This window comes from Leptopilina heterotoma, unplaced genomic scaffold (genome assembly GCF_015476425.1).
Source record: "Leptopilina heterotoma isolate Lh14 unplaced genomic scaffold, ASM1547642v1 Lhet_21, whole genome shotgun sequence".
Classification (NCBI taxonomy): domain Eukaryota; kingdom Metazoa; phylum Arthropoda; class Insecta; order Hymenoptera; family Figitidae; genus Leptopilina; species Leptopilina heterotoma.
The window spans coordinates 1354081-1380144 of record NW_025110925.1 but is presented as its reverse complement, the minus strand read 5'-3'; the positions used below and the strand labels follow the sequence as shown (position 1 = coordinate 1380144).

The 26064-nt window shown below is 24.3% G+C and overlaps 4 protein-coding genes across 10 annotated transcripts; 2 read left to right on the top strand and 2 right to left on the bottom strand.

Annotated features, from left to right (window-relative positions):
• The first annotated feature begins 24 nt into the window (after nt 1–24).
• Nucleotides 25–11078, top strand: LOC122501479 (F-box/LRR-repeat protein 4). The gene is made up of 7 exons (XM_043610981.1): nt 25–401; nt 2814–2907; nt 3015–3471; nt 4765–5005; nt 6129–6489; nt 7034–7361; nt 10189–11078. Exons 1-7 carry the CDS (start codon nt 180–182, stop codon nt 10520–10522), a joined length of 2037 nt encoding a protein of 678 aa, XP_043466916.1. The 5' UTR covers nt 25–179; the 3' UTR covers nt 10523–11078.
• A 151-nt stretch (nt 11079–11229) lies between these two features.
• LOC122501481 (mitochondrial ribonuclease P protein 1 homolog) lies at nt 11230–16697 on the bottom strand. The gene is made up of 3 exons (XM_043610983.1): nt 15949–16697; nt 13559–14132; nt 11230–11718 (listed from the first exon to the last, which is right to left on the bottom strand). The coding sequence occupies exons 1-3, from the start codon at nt 16374–16376 to the stop codon at nt 11374–11376; spliced, it is 1347 nt and encodes a 448-aa protein (XP_043466918.1). The 5' UTR covers nt 16377–16697; the 3' UTR covers nt 11230–11373.
• Nucleotides 16698–17013: 316 nt separating this feature from the next.
• On the top strand, nt 17014–19247 carry LOC122501483. 2 transcript variants are annotated; one of them, XM_043610986.1, is made up of 3 exons: nt 17014–17186; nt 17530–18096; nt 18613–19235. In XM_043610986.1, exons 1-3 carry the CDS (start codon nt 17109–17111, stop codon nt 18838–18840), a joined length of 873 nt encoding a protein of 290 aa, XP_043466921.1. In that variant the 5' UTR covers nt 17014–17108; the 3' UTR covers nt 18841–19235. The 2 variants fall into 2 exon arrangements, with proteins under 2 accessions (XP_043466921.1, XP_043466922.1); XM_043610987.1 differs by lacking the exon at nt 17014–17186 and adding an exon at nt 17226–17385 and having other exon boundaries at nt 18613–19247.
• Nucleotides 19248–19450: 203 nt separating this feature from the next.
• On the bottom strand, nt 19451–25520 carry LOC122501474 (ankyrin-3-like). 6 transcript variants are annotated; one of them, XM_043610961.1, is made up of 3 exons: nt 25390–25510; nt 23004–23096; nt 19451–22251 (listed from the first exon to the last, which is right to left on the bottom strand). In XM_043610961.1, the coding sequence occupies exons 2-3, from the start codon at nt 23009–23011 to the stop codon at nt 19926–19928; spliced, it is 2334 nt and encodes a 777-aa protein (XP_043466896.1). In that variant the 5' UTR covers nt 23012–23096; nt 25390–25510; the 3' UTR covers nt 19451–19925. The 6 variants fall into 6 exon arrangements, with proteins under 6 accessions (XP_043466896.1, XP_043466897.1, XP_043466894.1 ...); XM_043610962.1 differs by lacking the exon at nt 25390–25510 and adding an exon at nt 24336–24881; XM_043610959.1 differs by having other exon boundaries at nt 19454–22379; nt 25490–25520.
• Between the last annotated feature and the right edge of the window lie 544 nt (nt 25521–26064).

Genomic DNA, 26064 nt, shown 5'->3' with positions numbered 1-26064 from the left:
AATTATTTATCTTCAACGATTATGTAAATTCATTTGTTTTTAAAACAATAATAGCACACTCTTTGTGATAAAAAAAAGAAACAATTATCTATTGTTTAAGAGAAATTTTCTTCTTGTCAATTTTTCTTTTTAATACTAAATATTATTATATAGTTTAGATTGAATATAAAGTCAATGACATGGTATCGTGCGACGAAACAAAACTTGAACTTGTGCCAGTTAAAGGAAAAGGTGGCGGAAAAGAAGAATCTGTTGTTTTTGTTGAACAGTTTGTTAAAGAAGTGCGTGATTTTAGTTCACAGTATGGAAGCAATATTAGTATATCGTATACGGCTTATAATATTGCCGGAAATCCGAGTAAATTTCCAGATTATGGAGATTTTCCTCAAGCTTTTGTGATGGTACGTGTATATATATTCGGGAAAAAATCGATAAAAGTATTGTTTTCGTTGACTCATAATTTTATTGGGGGATTAATGGTATTAATCTTTTTAAATTTTTTACTATACTTTTTTTTACTTTTATTTATTACGTTTTTTTAGATTTTCCATTAGAATATTTTGTTTAAAAAATATTTGTAAGAAACAAATTTTCAATTATTTTTAATATCTACTATTTTAATAAAATTTTCCAAAAGAATTCAATTGTTTAAACAAAATTTTCCTATACAATTCAATTATTTTCAATACAATTCTTAAGAATTCAATTATTTTCACAAATAATACATTTTTTTATGGGAATTCAATTTTTTTTAAAAATTAGAATAAAATTCTTCGCAAGAAATCAATTATTTTCATAAATAATTTAAATTTTTCTCGAGAATTCAATAATTTTGATAAAATGCTTTGTAAATTTGAAAAATTATAATAAAATTCATCATAAAATACAATTATTTTTTGTAAAATATAACATTCTTCCTAGAAATACAATTATTGTCAAAAATGTTTGTAAAAATCGAAATTCTTCTAATCAATTCAATTATTTAAGAAATTTTAATAAAATTCTTCCCAAAAATTCAATTATTTTCAAAAATAAAATTTTCTACATGAGTTCAATTATTTAAAAGAAAAATTTAATAAAATTCTTCGTCAGATTTCAATTATTCTCAATTTTTTAATGAAATTTCTCGATAGAATTTAACTAATTTGTCTCAAAAAGTTTTAAAAAATTCTGAGAAATTCAATTATTTAAAAAAATCTGAATAAAATTCGTCACAAGAAATTAATTACTTTCATAAATAATAATATTTTCTCATGAATTCAATTATTTTCACAAATAAAATTCTTCACAGAAATTAAATTTTAAGAAATATTAAAATTATTGAAAAAAATTCAAAAATTTTTTATAAAATCATAATAGAATAGAATAATTTAAAAAAAAATGTTTATAAAATTCTTTGGAAAAATTCAATTATTTTCAAAAATAAAAATATTTTCACAGGAATTCAATTATTTAAAACAGAATTTTCCTAATATTTTTCGATAAAAATCAATTATTTAAATAGATTTTTATAAAATTCTTCGCAAGAATTCAATTATTTTCTTAAATAATAAAATTCTTCTCAGGAATTCAATTATTTTTAAAAATTTTAATAATAATCGTTACAAGAATTCAATTATTTTTATAAATGTTAAAACTCGTCGCAGGATTTCTTTGAAAGAATTCAATTATGTAAACAAATTTTAAAGAAATTCTTTATAATAATTGAATTGTTTTCAATGTAGGCAATTTTAATAAAATTTTTTTAAAGAATTTAATTATTTTCATAAATAATATATAATTTTCAAAGAAATTCAATTATTTAAAACATAATTTTCATAACATTTTTTTAAAAAAAAATTTCTTTAAAAAGATTATTCTAAAATTCTTCTCAAGGATGCAATTATTTTAAAAATTTTAATAATAATCATTGTAAAAATTCAATTATTTTCATAGATAATAAAACTCATCGCATGATTTCAATAATTGAATTCTCGTAGAATTTCAATTATTTACAAATTATTTTTATAAATTATTATTCAATTATTTTCATAAATAATAAAACTCTTCGCAAACTTTCTATTATTTTTAATAGAATTTTATTAAAATTCGTCTAAATAGTTCAATTATTTTCAAAACTAATAAAATTCTTTGCAAAAATTCAATTATTTCGTTTTCAATTTCAATTTAATAAAAATTGTGCAAATAATTGAATTCTTTTGACAAATTTTATTAACAAAGAAAAAAATGAAAATCATTGAAATTAAGGAAAATTTTTGAAAACAATTGAAATTTTGCTAAGATTTTTTTTAAAAATTTTGGAAATAATTTAAATCCTGATAAGAATTTTCTTATTTAATAAGATTTTCTTATTTAATAAATAAGAAAATTCTTATCCGGATTTGAATTATTTCCAAAAATTTTTAAAAAATTCTTAGCGTTTTCAAAAATTTTCCTCAATTTCAATGATTTTCATTTTTTTCTTTGTTAATAAAATTTTTCAAAAGAATTCAATTATTTACACAATTTTTATAAATTTCTTGGCAATAATTCAATTATTTTCATAAATAATACAATTTTTACAGAGATTCAATTATTTTTAATGCAATTTTAATCTAATTTCTTGAAAATGGAAATTATTCTGAAAAATTTTATTAGGATTCATCTGAAGAATTCAATTATTTAATAAATTATTTATTTGCATTTTATTTGTATTTAAATAATTAAATTTTCGTAGAAATTTGTAATAAAAATTAATTTAAAAATAAGTTTTAATAAAAATTTTAGATAATAATTGAATATTATTATAAAATAATATTTAATATTTTTTTTAGAGAACGTATGGACAATGGTGGGATGAAGCGCCATCGAAATTGACTGATTACATGCCACAAAACAACGAATCACCATTTAGTCACGATTATATAGGTTTGTATCGAAGACAATCTGTAAAACTTTTTTTTTTTTTTTTTTTTTTTTTTTTATAAAAAGGGTAGGAAATTTTTTACTATATTTGTATTTTTCTTATTTTACAGATGTTGAATATTATCAAGAAGTCTATCCCATTAGAATTTCCGTTTACGAGACATACAATCCAGGAAGCGTCGTTAGAATCTGGGCACGTGATGGTAGCGGACAGTGGTTTCAATTGTGGAGTGGACCTCCACAGATTGTTCCTCCAAAGTCACGAATATTCTCACCGCCTCTCCAACTATGTAATTTCAAAACAAAAATGCTGCGATTGGAATTCAATCACAGTCTCTTGGATTATTATACTGAACTAGACGCTGTACTGTTGATCGGTACAACTGAATTAATTCTTCCACACGTTGGCTTTCAAAATCGAAGTCTCAGTATTTTATTGCGTGAATTAGGTGGCACTGGATCTAATAAGGAAGATTGCCTTAATCTCACACCCGATTACTTAAAAGCAAATCACGATTTGAAGGCACTCAAAAACAGTCTTCATAAACATTGTGTTCTTTACAAGAGGTAATTTTATTTTTTAATTTTTAAAGCCACTTTTTTGGTCTAGAGATAAAAACTGTTTTTTTTATTAACCACATTCTTCAGGAGCAGGACATTTTTTGCGCCTTAAAGTTTATACCTTATTTATGAGGCATTTCACGTCAGAAATATCACGATTTGGAAAGGGTCTGCCGATTTTCGCAAAACTTCGTGGGATTATAGTTCTATATAAGAGACTTCTTTCCCCCAAATTTTTTCAAAAAAAATTGAAAATTGTTGAAGATACGCCATTTTGAATTTTAATATTAATTTTATAACATTTTGAATATCTCGGAATATTGTTTATGGATTTTTATGAAATTTACACACTTTTCAGGTAAAAGTATGTTCTTTAAAATGCAAATAAAATTTTTTAAAAAAAATTAATTTTTAAACAAAAAAATTTAAAAAAAATTTGTTAAACAATTTTTTGTTTATTTACTCCTCTCGGAGAAAAATATTATTAACATATTTGGATTCCTTATGAAATCACCTTTAATTTTATAAAAAAAAATTGATGGAGACTCAACTGGATCCGGAGATATTTAAGTTTTTGTAAAAAAAAGCGTCGCCGCGCCATAGCACCATACTGCACAAGTCGCGTAGTACGTTACCGTAGTCGTGCATTGCTGCTGCAACTAGGACTATTTTTTACAAAAACTTCAATATCTCCGGACCCAGTTGAGTCTCCATCAATTTTTTTTTATGAAATTAAAGGTGATTTCATAAGGAATCCAAATATGTTAATAACATTTTTCTCCGAGAGGAGTAAATAAACAAAAAATTTTTTTTAATTTTTTTGTTTAAAAATTAATTTTTTTTAAAAAACTTTATTTGCATTTTAAAGTACATACTTTTACCTGAAAAGTGTGTAAATTTCATAAAAATCCATAAACAATATTCCGAGATATTCAAAATGTTATAAAATTAATATTAAAATTCAAAATGGCGTATGTTCAACAATTTTTAATTTTTTTTGAAAAAATTTGGGGGAAAGAAGTCTCTTATATAGAACTATAATCCCACGAAGTTTTGCGAAAATCGGCAGACCCTTTCCAAATCGTGATATTTCTGACGTGAAATGCCTCTTATACTCCATATTATAAAAGTCTAATAAAAAAATAATAAAGCCACAATTTTACTTTTTACGCTACAAAAGCGGAATTTAAAAATATTTTTCTTCAATATTCAATTTACATTGTTATTTAAATTTTTTGAGTCTTAAAAAATTTTAAAATACGTATAAAAAGAAAGAATAATTACTTTTTCTATTTTCAGCAAAGTTACCGATAAGCTACCTAAGGGGAAACTAGCAGCTAAACTTGGATTACATTGTCATTACGTTCCACCTATAGAAGAAGCTTTCAATAGTTTGCAGCATTTTTTGCAAGAAGAATTTCCAAAGTTAATAAGAGAAATAAATCGATCTTCTCTAAATTCAGTTGCAGCTGATAGTGATTTATCTCCTTGTTCGAGCAGCGTTGATCAGAAGACTTGCGGCAGCTTTTCTGTTCTTCCCGTAAGTTTCATTCTTTTTAAATAAATTCATTTTTTTACGTTAAAGTCTTCGTAAAAATTCAATTATTTTCATGAGTAATAAAAATTTTTCGGGAATTCAATTATTTAAATTAGAATTTGCATTTAGTCGAAAGAAATTAATTATTTAAAAAATTTATAAAATTCTTCGCAAGAATTAAATTCTTTATATAAATATTGAAATTTCTTCATGAATAATAAAATTCGTTGCAGGAATTAAATTTATTAGCAGGATAAGAAATAAATAAATATGTTTGATAAAAATTAGGGAAAAATCAAGAAAATAAAATATACGGAATTGAATTTTTTGTCAGTTTTGTGAAGTTTCCAAAAAATATAATTATTATAAAAGTATAAATTTACAAAAATTATTCTATTTAAATATAATTCAATTCTCGTCGTTGAATTCTGATAGAAATTGACTTAAAAAAAATGACAGTTAAAATTTTAGAAATTAAATCGATAATTTAAGAGATACAAAAGTATAAAAATGTATAAACTTTTATTTTAAAAAATTATTAATTACATTATTTTTCTTCAAAAATTCTTAATGTTTTGAATAATGTTATTTAGAATTTTTAAAAAAAAATAATTGAATTTTGGAAGAATTACAGTTGCAATTTTTAGAAATATAATTAATTAAATTTCAAAAGGTTTTTCATTGAAAGTATTTTGAAATTTTAATTCCTGTGGAAAAATAAATGGGAATAAGTTTTTAATTTTTTGTTTACCAAAAGTATTCAAGTTCTGAATATAATTTAATTTAAAAATTTCGAAAAAATTTGTTTCTGCAAAGAATGTAATTAAAATTTTTTAAAAATAATCCTATTTCTGAAAATGATTTTAAAAAATTGAAACAATTAAAAATTTTGTCGTATTTCATTGAAATAAATTTTATATTTTAATGAATTTTATTTGTTTGCTGTTAACAATTATTTTGAAATATAATCGTATTTTTGAAGAATATTCTAATTAAAAATTTGGAAAATAATTGAATCTTAAAAAAATTTAGAATTAGCACATTTAATTAAAATTATAAGAATTAACTTTTGATCAATTTTCTTCATTATATTGAATGAATTAATGTTTTTCTCTTTTTTTAACAGGATGAAACTGTATTAAAGATATTGAAAAACTTGGACCTTCGATCTCTTTCTCGATGTTGCAAAGTGAACAAACACTTCAACAATATTGCAAGAGATGCTTTACTTTACACTAGTCTGAACTTGAAACCTTATTGGTATTGTATAGACGCGACGGCGTTACAAATTCTAGCTCCTAGATGTCAGTATTTACAACGATTGGACCTTTCCTGGTGTGGAAATTACGATGCAATTAGTAGTCAAGATTTTGTGGATTTTCTACAAAATTCCGGTAATCTTATAACCCATCTTCGTCTTAATTGCTGTCGATTTGTCAATGATTTTGTCATACGAGAAATAGCACGAATCTGCAAAAATCTCAAAGGTAAATTTTTCAATAAGTAAAATTCGTAAAATTTATAAATTATCAACTATTACAATTGCAACTATTAAAAAATTATTACTTTTACATTAATTAGCTAATAATTTTACTAAACTGTCCAAAAATAATTGAATTTTAAAAAAGTTGCGCTTAAAATTGTTATAAATAATTGAATTTCAAAAGTCTTCGATTAAAATTTTAGAAAATTTGAATTTTAAACAATTTTCATTGAGAATTTTTAAGAAGTTAATTATTGAAAAATCTTCGAATCTAATTTTCGTAAAATTGAATTGAAAATAAGTGAATTTTAGACTTTCATGTCAACTTTTATTTATATTTATACTTATAATGATTGAATTAAATTCTCAAAATTAGTTGAAATTGATTTGATACGTAAAGAAGAATTTTAGTTAAAACAAAATTCAATTTTTTGTTAAAATAAATTATGATATTGAAAAAAGTGCGTTTATCCAATTTTGAATAACGAAAGGGAACAGATCTTAAAAGTTATTATTATTAATTAAATTATAAAACAATCTTTTTTTAGAGCTGTGCCTGAGAAATTGTACTGAAATTACTAACAATGGATTCGCGGAACTCGGAAGTTTGCAGGCACTTGAAAGACTGGAATTATATAGGACGAATATTGAGACAAACAATCTTTGCGCGATTCTACGCAAGAATTGCAATATTCGACATTTGAATTTAGCTGGAATGCATGATCGTTTGAATATGGATAAAGTGGCCATAGAAATAGCCAATTCCTGTGCGAATTTGGAAAGCATTGATTTCTGGAAGGCACAAACTCTTACACCTCAAGGAGTTAGAGCATTGACCCGATGTGTTCATCTTCGTGAAGTGGATTTTGGTTGGTGGTAAGTGCAAATTTTTAGATAAAAGTTTAACTTCTCCTACTTTTTTCTTAACTATTCAGTAACTTTTTTAAACTTGAAAAAAATTATATTTAAACTTTTTTCCTTTTTATTTTTAAAAAACTGATAAAATTCTAAAAAAAAATTACACCTTAACGACAAAAAAATGTTAATTTTTCAATCAGATATTTAACAAAAAACCCCATTTTCAAATTAAATTTTCGAAATATACAATTAAAAATATAGATTTTGAATAATTGGAATTTTGTAAAATTTAATTAAAAATAATTGATTTTTTTCAAGTATTTTATTACAATTTTTGGAAATAAACTTTTAATGAATTTTAATTGCGAATTTTGAAAATAATGAAATTCTCACAAATTTTAATGAAAAATCTTCAAGTGCAAGTTTAAAAATGAAAATTAATGAAAATTAACTTCTAAAAATTATATTATTAAAATATTTTTGAAAAAAGCAATTTTTAGAATTTTTTTTATTCCAATTTTTTTAAATTCAATTATTTTCAATATTTTAAAATTACACAATTCCTAAAATTCAAATACGTAAAAAAAATAACAAATTTTTTAGAATTATTTTTAATATTTTGGAGAAAAAAATCATCTTTAAAATTTTACAATTGAAAAATCCATCAAAAAATTAATTAGTTTTTTAAATTATACAACATTTTTTTTGAGAAATTCTTTATATTACAATAATGATAAAAAACTAATTCTTAGAATTATCATAATTTTTTAAGATTCAATTATCTTCGAACAAAGTAAATTAAAAATTAAAAAAACTATTCTTTGAAAAATTATTTTAAAATATTTTTAAAAAATGAATTTTAGAATTGATTTATTATAATTTTTTGAAAATCCTATTATACCTTAATAACTTTAATATTCATCACAAGAAATCAATTATTTTAAATACAACTTTAATTAAATGTTTTTGAAATAATTGAATTATTCTTTTAGATTTTAATTAAATTTTTCCTAAGAATTTAATTTTTTACATAGATAATTTTTCGAAAGAATTCAATTATTTCGATAAATAACAAAATTATTCCCGAAAATTCAATTATTTTGAGGCATTTTAATAAAATTCTTTGCAAAATTCAATTATTTTTAAAAGTAATAAAATTCTTTGCAAAATTCAATTATTTTTAAAAGTAATAAAATTCTTTGCAAAATTCAATTATTTTTAAAAGTAATAAATTTCTTCTTAAAAATTCAATTATTTTTAAAAGTAATAAATTTCTTCTTAAAAATTCAATTATTTTTAAAAATTCTAATAAAATCGTTCGTAAGAATTCAAATATTTTCATAAATAATAAAATGCTTTCTAGGAATTCAATTATTTTCAAAAAAATTTAATAAAATACCACACAAACATTCAATTATTGTCAAAAAGTTTAATTGAATTCTTTGTAAACCATATTTATTTTTAAAAACTTTTCGCAAATCAATGATTTTCAATGTCTACTATTTTCATAAAATTTCCAAACAGAATTCAATTATTTAAAAAAAAATTTTGTAAAAATCTTTGTAAGAATTCAATTATTTTTATGAATAATAAAAATTTCCCAGGAATTCAATTATTTAAATTAAAATTTGCATAAAACTAGTCGAAAGAAATTAATTATTTAAAAATACCACTTTTTTACTACTTTTTTAAAATTTATTATCGAGTGCGAAGTCTGTCTAATGCTTTTAATTTATTCAATCATTATCTGAAATTTTAATTAAAAATCATTTTTAAATTCATTTATTTTATTAGAAAACTCTACGAGAATTCAATTTATTTATTTAGAAATATTTATAAAAATAGAATTCTCATATAGAATGTTATCAATAAATTTTTAAGTAATAATTGAATTCTTTCGATAAATTTGACTAAAATTAAAAAAAAATAATTTTATTCCTTAGAAGAATTTTATTATTTATGAAAGTAATGGAATTTTTGCGCAAAATTTTTATAAATAATTGACTTTCTCAGAAGAATTTTATTATTTATGAAAAGAAGTGAATTGTTACGATGTATTTTATTAAAATTTTTAATAAATAATTGAATTATTGCAAAGAATTTTATCAACATTTTTTTCAAAAAATAATTGAATTCTTTTGGAAAATTTCATTAAAATAGTAGATTTGAAAATCATTGAATTCAGGAAAATTTTTGAAAATAATTGAAATTTTTCCAAGAAGAAAGAAATTTATAAAAAAAAATTTATAATTAATTAAATTTCTGTGAAATTTTTATTACTTATAACAAATAATTAAATGTTTGTGTATAATTTTATTAAATTTTTTTTAAATTATTGAATTCTTTTGGAAAATTATATTAAAATAGTGGATATTGAAAATCATTGAATTGAGAAAAATTTTTGAAAATAATTGAAATTTTGCCAAGAATTTTATTCAAATTCTTGAAAATAATTGAATTTCCGAGAAGAATTTGATTATTTACTTAAAGATAATTGAAATTTTTACGAGATTTTTTAAAAAATTTTTGAACATAATTGAATGTCTGCGAAGAATTTTATTATTTTTGAAGATAATTGAATTTCTCAAATAATTTGTAATTTCTTAAAAATTCTCCAAATTACGTCTAATTTATGAACTTTTCGTCTCTTGTCAATCAAATTACAAACTTTACGGACCTTTTTTCTAGAAAACTGACTTTTACGGACTTCAAGCAAATTTACGGACCTAGTTCGAGCCCTATAAAAATAAGGGAAAAAGGGGAGAAAATTAATGATGTTAGGTGTTTTTGGGAGATATAAAAAAGTGGAAAAAAAATTAATATATTTGTTTGACAATTTTTCTAGCAGTGGAATGGGCGTAGCGGGCGACTCGTTGAGAGCTTTCTTCACGTCATGCAGACAACTTGAGAAAGTCTTTCTAACAGCACTGAGAGGTCTTACAGATCGTGATATTGAACCATTACTCCTGTGTCAAAGATTACAACAATTGGATGTCATGGCTGCTCGTTCGCTCAGTCACGATATATTTCTACGATTTCTCCTCTGTTGTCCTGAATTAAAAATGATGGACCTAAGTTTTTGCGATGGAATAAGCGACGTTAAAGTTCAAGAATGGCGTCAACTTTATCCACATGTTTCGATCAAAAAAAGTTTTCAAGCACGATTCTACTTCTCGTGAAATAATTATTGATTTCTTATATATTCAAGAAACAACAAATTTTTATAAATTTATACACATACGCAAGTCTGAATATATAATGTAGGACTAAAAAAAAGACTCAAAAAAGCAACAAAAAAAAATTGTACCTAGTTTTAAAAAATATTATTTCGAGTTTTTCTCGCTAAATTGTATTAATTTCATTCCAAAAGTGTAAGTATTGCACGTTGTTCATAAATCAAATTGTTTTTTGTTTTAATTAAAAATTAATTTATCTACTGTAATTTATTGAAAGTGTTTTAAAAAAATAATTTGATGAAATCAACTGTTGTACTCGCTTTAATTATACGTTGTGAAGAAAATTTTTTACTTATATACTCACAAGGAAAACAAACCTTGAATGAAAAGGTTCTTTAGGTATATTTGATTGTATTTCCATTTTTATAATTCTTTAAAAAACTTCTTTTAATATTTTAAAATAGTAATAAAACTCAGGTAAAATGTATACTTATTTTTTAAAGAACTAATTGAAAATTTCCACAAGATAAATGTTAAAAATAGTTTTAAATTAAAATTTTCTTCCTGTGAAAAACAGTCTGTATATTAAAGAATGATTTGTGTGATAAAAAAAAATCGTGTTGTGTTAATTGATTGTCGTTAGGGATCTTACTCTTAAATATTCGAATATTTATTACGTGTACGTAATTGAAATTTTAAAGGAATCAAAATTATAAGAAAAGAAACTATTTATTTCTAATTTGATAACAATAGTGTTTGGAGAAAAATAAATTTTTTTTTGTTACTCGACTGAAAAAGACAAAAATCGATAATAAAATTTTACTTATCTCTGTATAAAAAAGAGTGTGTCACTTTTATTTGTCGTTAAATTTGAGAGATTTTAATTTACTGAACGATGCGTCTGACAAGTGTGACGCATGTCCACTTCTGAATTTCGGTTCAACATTTTTAATTTCTCTGATTACTTTTCCTGGCTTATATTCAGAGTATGGCTTGATAATCTTTCGAGTTGGTATACATTTAAAAGCTTCTTCCCAACTGTTTGTATTTTTTATGGTTAACATTATCTCTAGACAATGATTTATATTTAAAACTTTATTACTGCCAGAATGAAAGTCCACATAGCTGTCCAGTGGGAATTTTGCTATCTGAATGCCTTCCTCTTTTGCTTTTGCCAATGTTAATGGTTTACTGTGAGCCTGAAAACATTTTAAAGTTCATTTCTTATCTTAAAAATAAATATGCAAACAATTTTATTACATAAAAAAAAGTTCATTTTTTTAAAATAAATTTTTACAGACCTCGGCACAATAGTCATTTTAGTCGATTCAAAATACAAAAAAAAGTATAAAAAGTTGTTCATTTTATTCAGAAAAAATCAAAATTAAAATTGTTCCTTTAAAAAATTTTCTTTTTGAAATTTAATGAAATTTAATTAGGATTTTGAAAATATGAAGATGAAGTTTAGAAATTTCTAACAACTTGAATGTAAGATATTTTTGATTAAATAATTATTGAACTTTCGAGAATCTACCACAAGAACAATCCTAATAATAATTTTAATTCTAAATTTTTTTTAAATTTAATTATTTTACAAATTTTCAATTAGAATATTCTTCAAAAATAAGATTATATTTCAAAATAATTGTTAACAGTAAACAAATAAAATTTATTAAAATATAAAATTTATTTTAATGTGAAATTTGACAAAATTCTTCCACAGGAATTAAAATTTCAAAATATTTCCAATGAAAAGCGTTTAGAAATTGAATTATTTATAGAAATTGCAACTGTAATTCTTCCGAAATTCAACTATCTTTCTTTTGAATTATTAAATAAAATTATTCAAAACGTTCACAATTTTTAAAGAAAAATAATGTAATTAATAATTTTTTTAAATAAAAATTTAAGTATTTTTGTACTTTTGCAAATTTTCAAAGAATTTAATTTAAAAATCTTTTAAAATTTAATTAATTTTTAAACGCTTTAAATATTCAATTATTTTCTAAAATTTTAACCAAATTTTTTTTAATCAATTCTTATAAGAATTTAACGACGAGAATTTAATTATTTAAATAGCATAATTTTTGTAAATTCATAAAATAATGTATTTTCAAAAATCCAATTATATTTATAGATAATTTTTAAAGATAGAAAAATAAAATTCTTTCAAGTATAAAATTCATTGTAATAAAATTTTACAAAATTTCCAATTGTTTTAGTTTTTATAAAATTATTTTCGAGAATTCAAGTATTCCAAAAATTTTAATTACTTTCTTTCAAAAACCTAATTTTTCAGAATTTCTAAATTAAATATTTCAAACTGCAATTATTTTTGTAAAATAATTGTTTAAATACTTATTTTATTGTTCTTTATTTGCTTGAAATTTCGAAATACTTTTAATGTAAAACCATTTGAAAAATTTGTTATGAAAATTAGAACTGCAAGTCTTCAAAATTCAATTATTTTCTACAATTTTTGACTAAACTTCATCTCTAAATCAATTATTTTTAATTTTTTGTAATAATTTTAACTGTAAATGCCCATGTTTTTTTTAAAAATATTTTAATATCAATTATTTTCAATTAAATTAAAATTGAATTAAATTCAAAAATAAGTTGTGATGATTATAGACAATAGTTTCTAACAAATTTTAATGTTATTATTTTTTTAATTCATTCGAATTTTCGTAAATATTTCATTTTAAAATATTAAAAATAATTGAATTTTAAAAAAATTATAATGAAAAAATTCTAAGAATATTGCTTTTTTAAAAAATATTTTATATAATTTTTAGAAGCTAATTTTCATTTTTAAATTTACACATGAAAATTTTCCATTAAAATTTTTGAGAATTAAATTATTTTCAAAATTTGCAATTAAAATTCATCAAAAGTTGATTTCCAAAAATTGTAATAAAAGACTTGAAAAAAAAAATAATTTTCAATTAAATTAAAATTAAATTATTTTGAAATTTGTATTTTTACAAATTTTTGAGGAAATTAAATTTTGAAAGTGCTTTTGAAAATATTACTTACTTTGTCAACAATGCCACCAATAATATAAACTTTATTTGGTATAAAATTGTCCAGAACGTGAGTCGTATGAGGTGTTAAATATATTAAATCTTCTTTGGGAAAAACTTCAAGATATGATTTTGTTGTAATTTGTATAGGATAACCGGGTTCATCCATTGTGGGTATGAAGCTTCTTATTCTTCTTATCAAATCGCCATTTAAATCAACATTACACAAAAGAATATCATAGGGATCAATATTCTCTCGATTTACGGCAAATCCATGCATAAATTGTTTCGCACAACTTGAAATCTCACTGGGCGTCATTTGCGATTCAAATCCAAAGTCTAATACTAATTTTTCTCCAAAAGACATGGCGCTAATTAATTTGGAATTATGAAAGTGAGTCATTTTATTGTTATAGATACGATGAAACATTGTATTGTTATTTAAACCATATCTCAAATGTCCTTCTTTTTCTCGTTCTTCCATTTCCCTTTCCTCCACAGATTTCTTCAGCAGTAAATTTTCTTTTCTCCTTAATTTCGAATTTATCCTCTTTATTTCATTAATCCACAGAAACTCCAAATAGTTTCTATAAAAAAAATTTTTTTACATTAATTTTCGAACAAGTTTAATAACATTTTCAAAAATATTAAAGGAGAAAGAAGCTATCACCATGCTACCGTTTTTTTCTGAGTTCTTTGATAATTTTGAAATTATTAATTAATTTCGAAAATATTTTTCAGATTAAGCAGGTTTCTGTATTCGGGCAGCTGTGCTGTCGATACATATGAAATCCATGAGCTTATAGAGATTTATTTAAGATATTTAATTTGTTTGTAAAAATTTGATTCGCAAAATTGATAGCTTCTTTCTCCTTTAATATTTAACTGCCGAATGATAAATTCACTTTCTATAATTATTTTCAAAAATAATTGCATTTTTCGAAGAATTCATTTAAAATTGTATCAAAAATAATTGAAATAAAATTAGGTAAATAATTTAATTAATGTGAAAACATTATTATTAAAATAATCGACACAAATAATAAACAAAATTAAAAATTTGTAAAAATACAAATTCAATTGTTTCGAAGAAAATTTAAATTCGTATAAGAATAAATTTAAAAATTAAAATTGAACTGAAAATAATTGAATTCGTCAAAAGAGTTTATCGCATTTTTTAAAAATAAATTAATTCTATCAACAAATTTTGTTAAACCTTTTTAAAAATAAATTAATTCTATCAAGAAATTTTGTTAAACTTTTCAAAAATAATTAAATTCTATCAACAAATTTTATTGCAATTATATTGAAAATAATTGAATATCTGCATAGAATTTTATGAGTTTTATCATCACAAGGTACAAGTTCAAATGAACAAAATATTTTATATTAAAAATGTTTTCAAAAATTTTACACTAAAAAATGCAATAAAAATTAAAAACTTAAAATTGTGTTTATTCAGAAACTATAATATTGAAATGATTAAAAAAATTTTTTTTTTATTTTTACGCAAAATTATTGTAATAAAAATTTAATTTGAAGAAGAAATAATTGAATTCTTTTGGTAAAGCAATTATTCAAGTAGTAGATATTGAAAATAATTGAATTTCTACGAAGAATTTTATTAAATTTTTTTGAAAATAATTGAATTGCTACCAAGAATTTCATTGAAATTTTTGAAAATAATTGAATTTTTACGAAGAATTTTATAAAAAAAAGATTTTTTAAATAATTGGTTCTTTGGAAATTTTTTTATTAAACTACTTAGTAGTCATTGAAAATAATAGAATTTTGAAATTTTTTTGAAAATAATAGAATTTTACAATTACTACAATTAAAATATGTCCAAAAAATTGAAATTTGGTAAAATCTTTTAAAAAATAATTGAAATTTGGTAAAATCTTTAAAAAATAATTGAAATTTGATGGAATCTTTTCAAAATATAAGAATCTTAAATAAATAAATAAATAAATAAAAATAATTGTATATTTCGAGAATTTAATTAGAAAAATTATTCAACAATAACTTTTCAAAGATTTGTCGATAGTTATACTTTTCACGCTATAAAAATCGAAATAAGTTGCAGTTTAGACTAAAAATGTGGTATTTTGTTGTAAACTTTGGAAAAAAAGTCGGAAAATTCGCAATTTTTTAATATAAGTCGATAAAAGTAGCATTATTCGAAAGTAGTCGAAAAAGTCGTATCCGAGGCCTGAAGTTTAAAAAAAATAAATTTTTTAAAATATCATAAAAAATCATCATAAAAAAGTTTACGTCAGTAATTTTTTAGTTTTCTATGTGAAATGAATATTAATATTAATATTAATCAATAACAGTTAATTTTTTTATCGTTCAATTAATAATAATAAAAAACTAAATTGTTATTTAAGAAAAAGAACAAACCTTCTGCGATTTTGAGAATGAATGTCTAATATTTGTAACCATTCTGTAGGTCTCAATTGAGAAGGAACTTTCCCTCCACTTTGACGCAATAAATCTATTTCAAGTTCAATAACATTGTAAAACTTTTTCCGTTCAGGATTTGAATTTAATAATTCGTCGAGTTTCTTTTGAGCTTCGTCTTGTATTTGTTTTTGAATTACAACACTTGGATTACTCAGATTAGAATTTTCATTTTCTAAATTGTTGACAGTTTCCGTACAGAAACGCTTTGTTATATTACAGGTAAATGCACTTAATGAAATTTTCGATATTGCAGGAGCAGTCATTAGAAAATTGTTATTATTAACAAAACTCGTTGTACTCAATAAAACACTATTATGTACATGTTTGGATAATGTTGAAAAAAATCGATGTGTGTTTTTAAACATTTTCAATGTGTTTGATAAAAAAAACACAAACAATGAAAAAACTATAAATTATTATTTATTCGTAAAAAACGTAAAAAATGTGAATTTCAACATAATCAGCACTTGGAGGTTAAGTATTTTGTACTATTGATATCTAATGAATATATGTTTATGAATGTATAGTTGTTACTATAAAAAAGTTAAGTAAAATAAAAATTTCTAAATTAAAAATCAATATAACATAAAGGAGTGTTTCATTTACAGAATAAAATTAATAAAAGTCGAATGTTTTTATGATTTTTCGGCTTTTTTCAAAAGCACAACTACAACATGTGGAGATCAGATATGGCTAGGTAAAATTTTTCAAGTGCAGGGAGGGGAAGCGCTTACGAAATTATTGTGTCTTTTCACACCATTCTGTAAAGGTATTTCTGCAATAACTTTAAAAATGCATTTGTTTTGCCTGATTCAAAGTAATTATGCATATTCTGCATATAAATTCAGCTAAAATCATTAAATTCAAAACAAATTCTCGTAAATTTAAGATTGGGATTGATTGGGATGCAGAAATTTAGGATTACTTTGAATCAGAAAACCAAAAGGATTTTCTAATTATTGTGGAAACACCTTTACAGCTTGGTAAATCCAAACGGAGCATAAAGAAGCCAGTGTGAGAAAGTGTGAGATGTCACAAATTTGAGGTTGTGTCGTGTGTTTTGTTTTGTTATCAAAAATTCAAAATTGTTTTGAAGAATGGCATGTCTTATACCAGGTTGTAGTACCAAGTATTGGAACAAAAATAACAAGTTGCAAATGTTTACAGCCGATGGGGTATGCATATGTATAAATATTTATACGAAATAAATAACTTATCATAACCTCAAAATACATATACATAAGATAATTTCACACTAACAAAATTTCTGTAAATTTACAGTTTATGTAAATTAAATTTATTTATGTAAATTAATGTGTCAATTTCATAACTTTTTAACTAAATAATAATTTAAAAACATCAAATAGTAAGTAAGTAAGTATATAGTAAGTAAAAAATAAAAATACAGAAATAATTATGAAAAAAGTTTAGAATTTTCTTACGTTAAATTATTATAAAAAACATTTCTGCAAAAAGTCGTTTACTAATGGGTGTTGTTTAAATATAAATTTTTTACAGATGGAGACATTAATGAAATGGAAAGAAATACTAAAAGACAAATATGGAATTGAAAATTTTAGCCCCAACGATCGCATTTGCATTTTACACTTTGACGAAAGTGCGATTGAGAGAACATACAAAAAGTACTTTAAAGGTGGTTCATTCGAAGAAATGGAAATGAAGAAACCTAAATTATGCTATGGAGCTTGTCCAACAATTTTTCCAAGTCAAATTACAAAAGGAAAAGCAGATTATGCTGTAAAAATTGTAGATCAAGAAATTTTAAATGAACAAAGAAGAATTTTTGCAGAAAGAAGAAAGGAGAAATTAATGAAAGAAAAGAGAAAACTTGAAAGTGAATCTACTATTCTGGAAGAAGCAATAGTGAAAAAGAGAATGAAAGTTAATAATCTCTATAAAAAAGTCGTCAAGTGTATTGTTAATGGAATTAAACCATTTCGAAATTCAAGAAAGTCTTGGATTCCGTCAATTGATTCCGAAAATTGTATCGTTTGGTCTCTGTGGAACGAAGATAGATCCTGTTTGCTTAAGAATATAATTCTTTATCCAGATTTAAAAGTAAAAGTATGTATACAATATTCACTTGTGAATCATTCGAAATTTTAACTAATTTGAATCATTGACTGATTTTTTGCTTTCAAATCAGTTAAAATTTAAAGAGTAGTATCAATTACTGTGAAATTCTAAACAATTTGAACATTAAATAGAAAAAGAAAATTTTCTTTTTAAAAAATTATAATATTAATAAATTTCTTTAAGAAGTCTTAATCAAAGTCGAAACTTGTAGCAATTTATACAATTTTCGTAATAAACGAACATCTTTAACCGTAAAAGGCCTCTAAATACTATTTATCAAATTATAATATTCTTTAAATAATTCATCTTTATAATTATATCGAGTAAAATTAAAAATAACTATTTTTATTTATTTATATTTATTTTAAAATATAGTTAAAAATTTAATTAATAAATAATAAATAATATTTTTTCCTAAGTCCCAGTAATTGGTACAGTTAGAAATAAAAAATTGAAATGTTTTCAATTATGATAATATTTAAATTATTTCTATTTTTATTTTAGGTGCTAATAGAGTCAAAGGAAGTCATTCTACCGGAAACAAAGAATATTATTGAGATTGATGATCTTGATAATTTGTTTAACAAAGTTGAACGCTTAACACGTTATAGAAAAGTGAACGACAATACTATAAGTGGTCAAAATTTTTCACATTATAGCCATAATGACTGCAGTAGCTTTGTTGTGCTAAGGCAAAGTCCTACGAATCCTGAAGACCACGAACAACATTAAAATAAAAATACTCGTTGAAACGAAATGTACAAATCTGAAAATTTATGAATCCACGCAAATGTAAAAAGATGTAAAAGTAAAAGCGAAATTTTAAATTTCTTTTGTTTCATCCAATGTATATATAATATTAAAAAAAAATTGTCTAGCATCAAATTATATTTTTATGCGTTTCTGGAACATTAAATCTTCAAATATTAAATTAATATAATTATAATTATAATTAATATAATTTTGAAGTCTTAGTTTTCTTAAATTTTTGTAAAAAAGTACAATTTTAAATACTTTATACTTTTTTGTTTGTTAAGTATTTATTAAAATCATGTAGTTTAATTTCAAGCTACTTCTAAGTTTATATAGTGTAATAGATACTTTGAAAATAAAAAAATATTAATGTAATACAGTTTTTAAAATATTTTATGACAAAAACTGTATTAAAATAATAACTAGATGTACACTATATTAATATAAGAACAAATGACATTTGTATTAACAGAATAAATATATTTTGAAAATATATATATATTTTATTTTTATATTTAATATATATTATATTTTATATTTAAACACCCAATTATCCTGCAATTCTAGTCTTTCAAAAATAAATTGTCGCCTTCAAAATTGCCAATCTTTCCTTAATTTTCGTCGGATCATTTTTTGGAAAAATTTAATATTATCAAGTAATGCAAAAGTCAATATTTTACTCTTAAAGTGTCTCTATTGACCTTTTACCAGCCCGATGTCTCATTTACAAATGAAAAGACTTTCAACAAACCACTTTTTGGCGAAGATATTTCACGGATGCCCTCAAGAAAAAATAATCAAAAATTTTTAATTCTAAAACAATGTTTTAATATCTCATATATACAAGTAAGTACACAAAATATAATGGAAAGTGTACAAAAATAGAAGAACTAAAATCGTTGCAAAAGATGCAACAAATTGACAACAAGAAGTATTTTTTAAAAACTTTTTAGTCTAATTTAAGTAAAAAATGTAAAAGCTAACAGTGTGAGACATAATATTATAGTGCAACTGCATATTCTTTGGTTCATCGTTGATTTATCACTTTTTTTATAGTGTGAAAATTAAGAAAATGCTGATGATAATTTTCGAAGATCGCTCATTGAAAGATATTGCAAAATTTCAGCAATATCAAATAATGACAATTGAATTTTAAAATTTCGTTTAATATAATAAAACAAACAATTCATGGACATGTCCATCAAATCAATTTTCCGCTTTGCTTTCTCAATACGTAACTTTAAAAATTTTGCATACGTGGGAAATTTATCATACGATAATTCGATGGTATTTAATATTCTTTTATCTTTTATGCAATTGACTAATTTATCACTAGACTTAACGAGAATATCGTAAATAGTCAAATTTACTTCATCGATAACATTTGTTCTTTGCATACTTATTATCTGCTGATAACAATCATGGTGAAGTTTACCAAACTCTGATGTATCTTCTTTTAAAAGAAAATATTCATTTAGTGCCTGGGCACCAGGTGGAAACAATTCTAGACGAGCAGTTATCAATTTCAATACTTCTAAGCCATTCTTTCCTAAGGCATACAAACTTTCCTCGTCCTGCATTGCTAAAATGTCAAGAAGTTTTAGAACGTCATCTATTTCATTGATTATAAATGAATCATTCCAATTATTTCCAGAGAAATAAAATTCTTCTGGGAGAAATTTAGAATCGTAGTAGTCGATAATAATTTCAAGAATACTTGCATTATTGTACCAATGACTTAAGTATAAATTTATAACATCTTGAAGTAATTTGTTGTCCAAATAATTAAACAAGCATCTAATAATTTCAGAACGAAATTCCTTATTTCTATTTTTCTCGATATTCAGGTTATATTCATTGTCAGTGATCGAACTTTCTCCATCCTTTCGAGAAACTTTTAAATTCATGACACTTTTCAATAATGTTTCAACGACGAACATTGATTTATGATCGAGATCTCCGGCAATTAATAACAACTCTGTTATTTTTATTATATTTTGAAACATTGAAGGTGTAATTGTTTTCCTCTTGCTTAGTACATGTGTCAGTGATGGAATCTCACTTCTTTTAGAGAACCTAGCACCAGAGGCCACGAGATATTTAATCATATTTAAATTTTCCATAACTGCTGCAAAATCCAATGGGCGATGGAGAGCTCTTGTTTCTGAATTAATCCTCGCACCGTACTTCAGAAGAATTTCCACCAAACGTGTGTGTTCGAATGTGGCTGCAATATGAAGAGGAGATAATTTGTCCCTAAAACAACTTTCAACTGAACAGCCTGCTTCTAGGAGAATCGTTAACATTTCCTCGTTCCCGTTTTCAACGGCGATGTAAACTGCGAATTGTCCCAATTCACCTGATAAAGAATTTACTTTCATATTTTTGAGAATTTCTTGTACGTTTTCAATGTTGTTGGCTCGCACAGCGGAATGAAGTTCAGTCTCCTTGGAGCACAATACAGCATCAATTTTCGAATAGCAGGTTATTAGGTACTTCCAAAGTTCATACTCTTGCCTGTCTAATGCCAAATAAAGTGGAGTCTCTGTATGATCCGTAACAAGTTTTACACCGTGATCAAGTAGAAATTTCAAGACATTTATATGTTCATCAGTTTTACAGAGGCCGATGAGGGGAATATCCTCATTTATTATTGATCCACTTTCAAACAAATATTTCACTATACCTAAACGATGTTTGCTTACTGCCACACCTAGGGGTGTTTTGTCTGTTAAATTTTTCACATCAATTTTGTCAAAACCATTAGACATTAATAATTTGACCATTTCTAAATTACCACGTTTAGCGGCAAAATGAAGGGCAGTCATTCTTTTATGGACATCTTTTTGTTCTTCCCGAAACTCATCAATTTCATCCATCTTGGCGCCGTACTTCAGAAGCAGTTCAACAAGTCGGATATTATTAAGACTGGCAGCAAGATCAATTGGTTTCAAGCGAGTCATATCATCTAGTACATTCACCATAGTTCCTTGTTTCAAAAGTCTCTCGACAATTTGAATGTTCTGCGTTTTTATCGCGACGTGAAGTGTTGTTTCTCCGTCTGTTCTTGGAATATCAATACGTGCTCCATTCTCCAAAAGAAACTCGGCTACATCGACTTTATTTTGCTGTAAAGCTACATAAAAAGGTGTTCTTCCCTTGAAATCCACGACATTAATTTCTGCTCCATTTTTTATCAACAAATCGACAATCTGCAGGTGACCTCGTGCTGCTGCCACATGCAACATTCTTTTGTTGTGCACACTATCTTCTAAATTATTTTCATTTAGCAGAGTACGAACACCATTCAAATCACCATTGTGAACGGCAAGAAAAATAGGTGTGTAATCGTCAGTATTATAGTAATTCTCAAAATCCTCATATTCGTCACTGTAATCATAAAAATAACTTTCACTGCAGGAATCATCATTTTCATCGTTCGACGTCATTCTGTTAATATTTCACGCAATGATAAAAAAAAATTACAATACGTAATATAAAATTCTTTCGTTGATTACCTGAAACAAATAAAATGAAATACTATAAAAAATATTGGAATATTCTTTAGTCGTTATTGATAATTTTCAAATAAAATATCAAGTTACAAATATTTGATATGGTTTCTAAGAAGAGAAAATTTCTTCAAGGGTTTTAATCAATTGGTTTTAATAATGGTTGATTTCTTCTGTAAGGGTTTGTTGAACTAAAAACGATCTAGACCAATAAAATCTATAGGGATCGTAAAAAATTCTACAAAAAAGATAAATTTTCAGGCGTGTAAAGTTGTATGAGCCTTTAAGTTCAATCATTGTTTTCTCAAAAAAATGTTTTCGCACGTAAGTCCCTTTTTCTAGACCAGGTCATCGCAAATGTATAGAAAAGAATAGATTTTTAGAGATACACCTTAAATTTCTTGATTTCAGCATTTTCAGAGAATAAATTTGTTTAATTTGAATGAAACAAATCTTTTATAATTTTTTCTACTTAACAGCAATATTTACAAATGTATAGAAACTTGATTTTACAAAAAAAGAATTTCTTTTCTAACGATTATATATCCTGTAGTACCCATTTTTTCCCAATATCATATCGTGAGTGTTTAGATTAAATTAAATAAAAATTTGAAATTTTAGAATGCATACCCAATCATCTTGCAATTGTAGATTCTCCAAAATAAATTACCGCTTCTAAAATGTACAACACGGAAGATTCATCTATTGACTTGTAAACTCAATCTAAAACAAAATTGGTAAAAATTGGTATTATTTTTTTCTGTAATTTTACAGTATTTATGAACGTTCGATGGTCTCTGAAATTTGTAGGTTATGTGCGACTTACAGTTATCGCCCAAAAAAAACGGCACTGCCTGTTTGAAATGACGTGAAATTAGTAAATAACCGTTTTCGAACGAGTTTTTCTTTGCACACAGGCACTTTTTACAAAATCTGACAACGTACATTTGTCACAAATGTTTTTAATTGTCTGAATTCAAAAGATTTTGTTAATCCATGCAGAAAAGCGGTTGCAGGATTGGAATTACAAAAGTAATGTAATGACAGGCGGCAAGACGTGAGTTACAGCCATTTTGCCAGTAGAGGGCAGAAGCATGCAGGGAGCGCAAAGGCTCAGCTGTCAAAATGATTCGCATTAAATTGCTACTGTAATTCCAATGCTGCAACCGTGTTTCTGTATAGATTAACAAGATCTTTTCAATTCAGACAATTAAAAACATTTGTGACAAATGAACGTTGTCATATTTTATAAAAAGTGCCTGTGAACAGAGGGAAATTTATTAGAAAATGAATGTTTACCAATTTCACGTCATTTAAACCGGTCAGTGCCGTATTTGTTGGGTGATAACTGTTAGTCGCACATTATCGAGAAATTTAAGAGACCATCGAACACTGTTATATGGAATTTTTATAGAAACAAATGTCTGCTAGATGAAAAAACGTTAAAAAACAAAAACAAAAAAATAATAACAAATACAACAAAAACAAATAGAATTCTACTAAAAAAATAGTCACAAAACGAATGAAATTTTGTCAGAATTTCTGACGTTTCTAGACTTATTGTTACGATTGCAGTCTCAAGACGTCACTATAATTCTAGTGTAATAAAAAAGCATCAAAAGTAGTCATGTCTTTTTTGAGGTTCGCCGTACTTCTTTTTCTTGATTTATGATCAATTCTCATAAAATCCAGGGAAAAATACTATTGTTTAGAACTGTTAAAAAAAATTTTTTTCAGCGCAATTACACTAAAAAAATTTTAAAGTACAATTTTGAAATTGCAAACATTTGGGGATTGTTATTGACCTTTTTGTTAAGGAGGAATGGTATAGAAATTCAAAACATTCAGAATCTTTTGATATTTTGGGAAATGATTTGCTTTTATATAATAAAGTTACCCACCAAATTTCAGAATTTTTCACTAAATAGTTTACAAGTTAAAAATTATTTAATTTAACATTACCTCTTATGGGGAAAGCACGAATTTGCATGTTTATCATTAAAAATTTAATACTTAAAACATTCAGAATTTTTTGTAAAAATTGTATCTTGAAGATCAAGATTTAAGCTTTATTAATCACAAAGGTTCTTTTTTATTCACTAATTAGTTTAAAAGTAATTAATTAGTTTCTGGAAGAAAACTAATTTTATGACAGACAAACAGAGAAAACGTGGCAACACTGCATATAAAAACTCACATGTGACAGCTGTTTAGTGGTACATAGAACCAAGAGATGGCGCCAAAGGTACCAAAAATGACAAATTTTCATTATTTTTAACCACATAAATGCAAATCATAACACTTGACACTGTTACCAACGATCAAAAAACAAACTACTTGCATTGCGAGGTTGTCACGATTAAACGCTCATTACAAATTGTTATTTGACAATGTTTATAATTAATAACATTAATATTACAGCATAATAAGACACATATATACGTAATAATAGCATTTTTTCAAAGTTTGCAATGGAATACTCGATAAATCCGAAAATAATTTTTAGAAAATTTCAGTAACTTTTATTTTCTTAGGTTTTAAATTCGTACAGACAGTAACAAAAATTATTTTCTGCTTTTATAAAAAAAATTAATTTGATTAATTTATTATCTTTTCCTTATTTAATATATACTTTTTAATATTCATTGATGTCTACTTTTATGATTTCAATAAGAAAAACTGCTTTATGTAGCTTAAATAACAAAATTACAAATTCCCCTAAGTGTCACAAACTTTTGGCCCGATTAGGTATACCATTCCTCCTTAGGGTGGAGTCCCATGGTAGCGTTTTGCGTTGCGTTTTGTAACTAGGCCATGAGTGTGAGAGAGATACAGATATAGGTTTGCTCTATTTGCACTCATTGCCTAGTTACAAAACGCAACGCAAAACGCTACCATGGGACTCCAGCCTTAATCACAGATAGTTAACCTAAACCACACTTGAAATTTTGTCTTACAAAAGAAAATTATTAATACATGATGTAATAGATATTTGAAAATCCGAAAAAGAATTTACCGTTTTTTTCCTTAAATAAACGTGATAAACATTGTAAAACAATTTACATGTTGTTAAATTAAAATGAAATTAATAAATTTACAATATTTTTTGTACATACCTGGAATTTTCGTTTCGACAGTTTAAAGGTGCATTCAGTCAAAATCGCCTTCACACGAATGTGTAAAGGTGTTTCTGCAATAGCTTGAAAATGCATTTGTTTTGTCTGATTTAAAATAATTTACAATTCTGTGTACAAATTTAATTTATATCATTAGAAATAGAAAGAAAGCAAATTCTTTTAAACTTGAATGCAGAATGTGTAATTACTTTGAGGGAGCATTTATACCTTCGGTAAAAATGTTCAGAACGGGAAATTTTTCATTGGAGTAAGAGAGACAGACTGTGTATCTGACTCTCTTACTCCAATGCAAATTTTCCTTTCTGGACAATTTTTACAGAAGGTGTAAACGCTCCATGAATCGGACGAAACAAAAGCATTTTCAAACTATTGCAGAAATACTTTTATTGCTTCTCTAAACATTAAGGCCTGAGCACAATTGCTGCACGAACGCAAAGCAAAAGGTAGAAAAGGACATAGATATATTTATGTCCTTTTCAATCTCATAAATCTCGTTCGCCAACCTATTGTGCGTTGTACTTTACGATTGAGATTGCATTTCGAATTTCGATCCC

Excerpts from the sequence above, each read along its gene's own strand:
- LOC122501483 (XM_043610986.1), top strand. The coding sequence starts at position 17,109 with ATGGCATGTCTTATACCAGGTTGTAGTACCAAGTATTGGAACAAAAAT. Across the intron at positions 17,187-17,529 it reads AAATGTTTACAGCCGATGGG|ATGGAGACATTAATGAAATG; the intron begins GTATGCATATGT and ends AATTTTTTACAG. Across the intron at positions 18,097-18,612 it reads ATCCAGATTTAAAAGTAAAA|GTGCTAATAGAGTCAAAGGA; the intron begins GTATGTATACAA and ends TTTTTATTTTAG.
- LOC122501474 (XM_043610959.1), bottom strand. The coding sequence starts at position 22,310 with ATGACGTCGAACGATGAAAATGATGATTCCTGCAGTGAAAGTTATTTT.
- LOC122501479 (XM_043610981.1), top strand. The coding sequence starts at position 180 with ATGGTATCGTGCGACGAAACAAAACTTGAACTTGTGCCAGTTAAAGGA. Across the intron at positions 5,006-6,128 it reads GCAGCTTTTCTGTTCTTCCC|GATGAAACTGTATTAAAGAT; the intron begins GTAAGTTTCATT and ends TTTTTTTAACAG. Across the intron at positions 7,362-10,188 it reads GAAGTGGATTTTGGTTGGTG|CAGTGGAATGGGCGTAGCGG; the intron begins GTAAGTGCAAAT and ends CAATTTTTCTAG.
- LOC122501481 (XM_043610983.1), bottom strand. The coding sequence starts at position 16,376 with ATGTTTAAAAACACACATCGATTTTTTTCAACATTATCCAAACATGTA. Across the intron at positions 14,133-15,948 it reads CATTCTCAAAATCGCAGAAG|AAACTATTTGGAGTTTCTGT; the intron begins GTTTGTTCTTTT and ends TTTTTTTTATAG. Across the intron at positions 11,719-13,558 it reads TTGGTGGCATTGTTGACAAA|GCTCACAGTAAACCATTAAC; the intron begins GTAAGTAATATT and ends AAATGTTTTCAG.